Consider the following 8633-nt stretch of genomic DNA (forward strand, 5'->3'; position numbering starts at 1 on the left):
AGGTATATATATATATATATAGAAGTATGAAAGTGAAATCAGACATTGATTGACAGATTTATTGCCCTCGCAAAAGAAGTTCCTGTAACTTGATCGGATGAATCAATCTACCGTCAACATAACGGACATTGCGGTAGTCCAGTCAAATTTAGTATATTCAATTTATATATATATTAAGTATGTATAATAGATTTATTTTACAATATTTTCTACGAGATATTTAAAGTACTAATTAGAATATATATGAGAAGAAATTTATTTAATAAAATAGTACGTGGAGTTTTAGTATATATATATATATTAAAAAAAAAAATTAATAATATAATAGTAAATTTGATATAATTTTATTACAACTTTTTATGAATATTACACAATTTTTGAGTTAACATCAATTTGATCCGATATATCTGTATAGTACCATCGAAATAACGATTTGAACCTAAGTAGTAGTCGAACCACTCGAGTCACGTCCTCGTTGAATAAGCATTACTTGTAGATAGGTATGTATTATCCCTAAAGGATACTAGACTTCGATAGATGCAGAATAGACATAATAACAATTTTCAAAGTATAGACTAAAATAAATATTTCTTATCTCTCGATATATATATATATATATATATATATAGTTACGTTTAGTTTTAATTTAGTTTACATTAGTTTTGTTTGTTTTTTTTTTCTTTTTTTTTTCTTTTTTTTAAAACAAACAATTTGTTATTATTTGGCAAATAATTGAACAGAATTATTTGAGAAAAAGGTGTAAAAATAATATTTACCAAAATTGTATTCCCCAATTGAACATTCAGTTTTTTTTTCCTTTCTTTTTTTTGTTTTCCCTCCACTCGAAGACTTGTAAATTTTATATTTCATCTAATTTGAATTTGTATTTAAATTTAAATGACACTTTTTGTTAAAGGTGATAAGAATCTATCTATCCATAGATCAGACTAGATTGAATTAGGCTAAAGTTATGCGAAAAGCTATAGCAACCCTACAATGATCTTAATTTGAGTAAATTTACACATTGAATATTTACATTTAAAATAAGAAAGCAAGAAAAAGAAAAAATATAACGCGCGAATAAATTGGCTTTACTAATATCGAATATTATTTCGTTAAACAATATTTTTCTAATATATAATTTTGAGATTTAATTAACGTATAAATATTATAATATCACAATATTATTCGAAACGATTTGAAACATTTTTTTTTTAACTTACGTTGAAATAAAACTTCAAATAAAACGATATAATACGATAATTATATAATAATTAGTATAATCTAATAAAAAAAAAAAAAATTGTGACACATATGTCACACACACATCATTATTAATAATAGATATTTTTCTTTAATTTTTTTATCGATCGATCCGAATGAAACGATAATATTCGAATGTTGCGATAAAAAGAAAAAAAGAAAAAAAGAGAGTGAAAAAAAAAAAACACAAGACCGTGTATTTATAAATACAATTTTTTTTTTTTTCTTTCTATCACGCGCGAACAGTGTTACCACTACCACCACCGAATCAAATCGGATCGATAATAAAGTACGTTGCAAGTTCTTGTATAGAAAGACGACAACGATTTAAAACAGGGTTTGCAATAACTAACTTTTATCTCTAAATATATCCACATCTATCTATCTATCTATCTATCTATCTATCTATCTATCTATCTTTAATATCCTTTCAGTCGCGTATATACTTTTAAACGATTTTAATAAAACACGTCGATGAATAATAATTACATTAACTAAATTTAGTTTTCTATTTGAAATTTTTTTCCATATAAATTTTCCATTATAGAATAATAATAAAAGATAAAAAAAAAAAAGAAGAAATTTGAAGTAAATAAAGAAGAAGAAAAATAAAAAAAATAAAACGTTAGTACAATTCTAAAAACGTTCCAACGAAAAAATATTATATGCACGCCCTCCCGCCCCCCCCTACACCCCCTCTTCATCTTCTCCACTCCTCTTCACACCCTGCAACCAGAAATTTCGTTGCTCTTTTCGCGATTATCGATTTGAAGTCTTATTTTAGTATCTACGGGGGCATCGAACCTTCTTTCCTCCTCTACCTAACCCCCCCCCCCTCGAGCCCAATGAACTTTCGTAAACTCAGTTATAACACATTTATACATGTGTGTATATTTTAACGTGTACAACAACACCACTTCCGCATTTTAAATCGTTCATTCCCTTAGTCGTTTATTAAATCATTTTAACGTTGAATTAAAAACGAGCAACTGTGCACGAATAAAGAAAGATTTGCAGGTATAATATTGCGTGTATATATGTAAGTAAGTAATGTGTGTGTGTGTGTGTTTGTGTTGGTTGGTAGATAGGTAAGTAAGAAGAACACCTTTGACACGCGTCAACCACGACAACGAACGATCGTTGTTAGAAATTAAACGACTAACCATAAAGTCGACTATACTATACTTTTTAAAGTGTCGCGCAAAACTTTTCAAAAGAACAATTTTCTAAACTTTCCCTTTTTATATATGAGCCGTTTATTTTGAAAGTGGCTTAAGTCCATATATACTTAAATAGAGATATTTACGGTTTTGTGTTTCAAAAAAATATATACGTACAGAATACCAATGAGTTATGCTGCTTAAGTGTATCTAAAGGTGTTAAATTTACAGTTCTCATTAAAATAATGGCAATTATTAARTGAATAATATGCGTTTTCTTACCAAGAATGGAGTTAGGCCACTTTCAAAATTAACAACCAGATTCGTTATAAAATTTGAWGGARCCGAARTCCATTAAACATAATTTAWGATGYTTCAAATTGAAAAAAAAAAAAACAATACTCATTTTATTTTACATATCTTTATAACACTTTAAAAACATAAATTATGCGATTGAAAACATTTTTTACAAACATAAATTACAAAACAATTTTCTACTCATCTACATTTTGTCTATGTGAAAGGGATTTAAAGAAATCATGATGTTCCGGTGTTATATATCGTAATAAGTCAATTATATCCTTGAACTTTGCGGTTGTAATTTGTCTGATATTTTTATACAGTGATGTCAATAGAATATTTTCGAACTTTCTTGGTCTACCCCGACGTGGTAATAAATTCAGGACTTGAAAATTTTCGTTCTCGTTCATTGATGTCTTATAAAAAATTTGTATACGATTCATTTTTGACAAAACGCATCGAACATATTTTAAACAAGTTTATTGGTTCTCCGTTAGAATTCTTTATACCCTTTATAAAAATTGCGTCTTCTAATAATTTTGTTGATTCAAAATCTTCTTGTTTCATTTCATGTACAATAAAGTTATTACCTTTCCGACACTTTTCGATAATATTGTAATAATCTCGAGGGACAAACAGTAAATTATTATTAACACTTTTGTTATATTGCGTTTATATTATGCTACTGAAGTAACAGTAATTTAAGTGTAAATGGACTTAGGCCACTTTCAAAATAAACGGCACAGTTATTCAACTAACTTTGAAAACATATGTGTCCAGAATTACCGTATTTACTCGGAATATAAGTAATCTTAAATGTTGTATTGATAGATAATTTGAAGTTGTAGATGTAACCATGCGTAATCGAAAATAATTGACAAATGGAGTTAGGCCACTTTCAAAATTAACGGCTCATATCTTTTTATCACTATCCTTTTTCTTATATATATTTATATGTTATGATAGGGGTATGGTACATTAGGTTTTTTTTTGTTCTCCCCCCGTTCGAAGAAAAATTCTTTAACCTTCTTTTCTATCTTGACTTTTTTATCTTTTCTAACCATCTCTATAAGTATATATCCAATGATAGATCATTTTTATTACGAGTTGTCAGATATAAAAAGCGATTTCTCCTTCTTTCACGTTTTTTCATTCCACCCTTTTTGTTCTTTTTTTTTTTACATAGCCACTTCTATTAAAAGGATTCGTTTCGGAAAAAAGAAACTAAAAGAAATGGGGGTTCACGAGGGGGGAAGGGGGGAATTGGTATGAAAAATTTTCACGATTGTATTATCATCGTTCACCCTCTCCCCCCCCCCACAATTTCCCATCGTTCTTTTTATTCAAACTTCTTTTTTTCTTGTTCATTTTCTCGTTCTTTTGATATTAGAAAATGAAAAATTTATTAAATCGATCGTAATATAAATGAAGAAAATAGAAAAATGTTTTGTTGAAGAGGATTAGTTTCGAAAAAAAAAAAAGAATAAAAAAGGACAGCGGTACGAAATTTTTGTCCACGATTATTATCACCATCGTCCCCCTTTTCAATTTCCCATAGTTCTTTTATTCAAACAACTTCTTTTTTTTCTTATTTCTCGTTCTTTCGATATTAGAAAATGAAAAATGTATTATTATAATAAATCGATCGTAATATAAATGAAGAAAATAGAAAAACATTTTATCGAAAAGAATTCGTTTAGAAAAAAAAATAAAAAAAAGTAGGGAACGGGGTTCGTAATTGATACGAAATTTGACCACAACCATATTGTCACCATTATCATCCCCATTCATTTCTACGTTACTTCTTTTTATTTTATTTTCTCCCCCTTCCTCCCCCCCACCCTATTCTTTCGATCTTACTTAAGAAAAAAATGTATGAACGAAAAGGAATAGAAAAAGAAAAAGAAGTGTTAAGTTAAATATGATAAATAAATAAATAGATAAGACATACCGGATGGAGTAACGGCGTTAGGCAAAGTTGTTCGTCTAACGATGCTGCCATTATTTGTTGTTGGTTCGGACATCACTTGGGAAAATGGCGGCTGGGCAAATGTTGTAGCAGGTGGTGGTGGTTCACGTAACATACGTATCTTCTGTATCATCTCGCGTATCTCGTAACGCAATATACCGAGGAAACACAGCTTCGTAAATGCCACTACACAAAAACCGAATACGAATAATCGATCGGATGTTTCTCTTAACCATCTTAACAATGATTCGTCGCATCCACGGGAATATGGTTGTTGGCAGGTATCGGTGATATTTATATTTGTAATACCGCCGCAACACGTCTTTGGCCAATAGGATCCAAAATCACGAGGCCCGGTTACACCGCAACACGTGAATTCCTTTTGCAAACGATCCCAGTGTTCGCTGAATCGTGGCTCTTTGTCGTATTCCGTCTGTTAAACAATTAAACAGAAAAAAAAAAAGATAATAACCAACGTTTATAATAAACGTTTCTTTTATATTATTCTCTTCTATTAATCAGCCCCACTACCTCATTACTCTCTCGCTACCATTGCCATTTCTCTTCATGAGATTTATTATAAATACATTCAGATACAATTGTGAGAATACACGTTTTATGTAACTGACATTACGTTTAATTAATATATTAAATAAATATAAATACGATTGAATTTATTTTAAGTAGATATTTCTTTGTCATATCCGATGGATTTTTAGGACAATCGTAACGAGTCTTGTTTTTGACAATCAGATGTAATTACTATTGTGTGCCAATAGTATGTTATAAATCTACGTGACACGTTTAACTGAAATATATAAATAAATATAAATGTATATTATTTACTTATTATTATATATTTATATTTTTAAAATAAATATAATATATTTATATTATTAAGTTTAATCTTAGGGATATTTTTTTGGACAGGTTTTAATTAGATGAACCTAATTGAAACCTAATTTAATTAGATGAATCTAATTAAAACCTGTCCAAAAAAATATCCCTAAGATCGAACTTAATAATATTAGAAAAATTTTGGACAAGAACATTTATTATATTAACATAATATATTTATATTTATTTATTTATATTGTCAAAACTCTTTACCTTACCTTCCCCCCAAACTAATCTTGTTTTTGACAATCAGATGTAACTATTAGATGCCAATACTATGTTATAAATCTACGTGTGACGTCTAACTAAAATAAATAAATAAATATAAATACGATTAATATATATATATAAATTGATATTTTTCTATTCTATCGCGAAAAAAGATTTAGGGCAATCGTAACGAGTCTTGTTTTTGACAATCAGATGTAACTATTAGATGCCAATACTATATTATAACAACACTACCTGTCGGTTCTAGTATCTCTTGTTCGATTGATTGAAACTATTATATTTTTTTATATTATTTTGTTTTTTTTTTTTTCGCATCGATACGATACAAGTGCTCGATTAAAATCCACTTTTTTCTTTTTTTATTTCGTGATTTCTTTCCCCCACCACTTTACCTTACCTTCCCCCGTCCCCGTCGAAAAATAAATTTCAATGCAAAAAAAAGAGAGAGAGAGAGAGAGAGATAGTCTAATCCAGGATGAAAATTACTCCTACGAGTTTTTCGTGCTCTGATATTTTCCGAGAGAGTAAAATGGTTATTGTAATCAGAAAAAGATTATCGTTTAATCAAGCTAAATAAGCGTTATAATTTGCGAAAAAGTTTTTTTTTCTATCTATTTACGAAAAAATTCAATATTTTTTTTTATTTGATTTAAACAACCTACGCATGGAAAATATTTTGCTGTTTTCGTTATCAAGATTAATTATTATTGATTAATATTCATTAACAAATGTTCTTTTCGCAATCCTTAAGAATTCAATACAATGAAGTGTATATTTATTGTTAGATATTAACGCGTTTAATTAATCAATATACTTTGCAGTATGTTTCAATTATTGTAGTAATAGTAATAATAATAGAAATATCACATCGTTGATGTAGAGATATTTCTCCTATAAAACAACACTATAAACTCTCCTACGTTATTATAACTTTCTTAATTGCGACAAGATTAGATTTAAACGATCTACGGTTAATCGTTTTCGAAGGATCCTACCATTAATTTGGTTACACATTTTCTTAACTCGTATAACAATCATTTAATAGCACAAAAAATATCATTATACAATAATGATAATTGCGTGCAAAATTTGTTCACCTTGTAGAGAAAAAAAAATAAAAGAAAAAAGAGGGGGAGAAAAAAAAAAAAGAAATAAAAAGATCGAGAGATTGTTAAACTAGGCTTAAGAAAAAGAAATAAAAAAAGAAAAAGAAGAAGAACCCAACCCCCATCCAACCGCCCCACCCACCCCATAATTTTGTTCTCATCCGTTCTCGTTATCGGTTCGTGTCAATCTACGCACGTTTTCCTTTAGATTATGCGATCAACTTGGGATAAGAGAACACAAAGAACAGGGTGGTGGTAGTGATGGTGGTGTGTAACGATTGCAAATATATACGATGGAAAAAAGACAGAACCATGGAAAAAGAAAAAAAATATTAAGGTATAATGTTTTCGTGGTAAGAAGACATGAAAAAAAAAAAAAAACTCTTCGAACGTTGATTTTCTTTCTAAAAACGTTTTCGTAATCTCCCCCTCCAACCACCACCACCACCACTACCACCAACAATTTACAAGTTTTTACATGAAAGAAAATGCGAGAGAATTTGTTGATCGTTCCGTCAATTATTCATACTTGATTTTGACACTTTCATTTCGTACTCACGATATTAGTTTTTTTTAAATATGTTCACATTTATAAATATGAATATTTATTTTTGATATTCATAAATCGTTAATATTGTTAATATATAATAAATTAAATGATCAAAGTATTTATAATTACATGTGTAGGTATTTTCAATTGTTTTACACAAACTAATAGGATGTTAATATTTGATATTTTATTATACAATATTTATATACTGATCGTGAATTTGATTCCATTAAAAGCATTTTAAAATATTGACCCAATAAAAACAGTAATAAAAAGAACGGGGGAAACTAAAAAAAAATATGTTATCTAACTACAATTATCTTTGGGAAATATAAAACGGTGAAATAAAAAGAAAAAAATAAAAGAAGAAGAAGACAGAAAGAGGAATATTTTTTATAAATGAAATATTTCGGTTGAATTATTGACTTACTTAACAAATAACAGGTTGGTTAAGTGTGAAAAAAAGAGAAATTTCCTAATTGTGATTGATTCAATGTGTCATAATAATAATGCCCTTTTCCTTTTCATAGTTAATAGGGCTGACAGGGTGTACGACATATCTTTATATACATATATATGTATATATATGTTGCAATATATACATATATAGTAGACCCAAGGGCGTCGTGATAAACAAGTGGTCTAACAGCACTAAAAGCGTGCTCCGAATACGAAGTATGTTTACATATTCGTTGTACTACTATCACATAGGACGCATATATGTGGTTATGTCAGGTGTCTTGCCCACTCGAGACAGTATTTTGCATAACATTATATATAACTTATTAGTTAGACAAAAATTATATACACATAAAGTTTGGCCTAAAAAGTAATATGAATTAAAATATTTAAAAAAAATAATATAAAATAATATATTTGAGTTATATGTTTATATATTTACAATATATCTTGTAAATATATTGTAAAATGTATCTTGTAAAATTATACAAAGTTTGGCCTAAAAAATAATATGTATTAAAATATTTAAAAAAAATAATATAAAATAACATATTTGAGTCATATATATATATTGTATATTACAATATATATTTACAATATATCTAATATACGTATATACCTAATTAGGGAGAAAATAATTACAGAAAGTTTTTTTTGGCCTGAAAAATAATATGGAATAATGTATTTCGAAAAAAATA

The 8633-nt window shown here is 28.1% G+C and overlaps 2 protein-coding genes across 3 annotated transcripts in view; one reads left to right on the forward strand and one right to left on the reverse strand.

Annotated features, from left to right (window-relative positions):
- Positions 1 to 8633, forward strand: part of LOC106793809 (pseudouridine-metabolizing bifunctional protein C1861.05) — a 53303-nt gene that overhangs the window by 21415 nt on the left and 23255 nt on the right. The gene's annotated exons all lie outside the window — the stretch shown is intronic.
- Positions 1 to 8633, reverse strand: part of LOC106793811 — a 36719-nt gene that overhangs the window by 11339 nt on the left and 16747 nt on the right. For both annotated transcript variants that reach the window (XM_014761038.1, XM_014761037.1), the window contains one exon: positions 4675 to 5125. In XM_014761038.1, the coding sequence (XP_014616524.1) occupies positions 4675 to 5125 (451 nt within the window). The remainder of the gene's footprint in view (positions 1 to 4674; positions 5126 to 8633) is intronic.

This window comes from Polistes canadensis, unplaced genomic scaffold, assembly GCF_001313835.1.
Source record: "Polistes canadensis isolate GaletaPanama2010 unplaced genomic scaffold, ASM131383v1 scaffold_19, whole genome shotgun sequence".
NCBI classification, from domain to species: Eukaryota; Metazoa; Arthropoda; class Insecta; order Hymenoptera; family Vespidae; genus Polistes; species Polistes canadensis.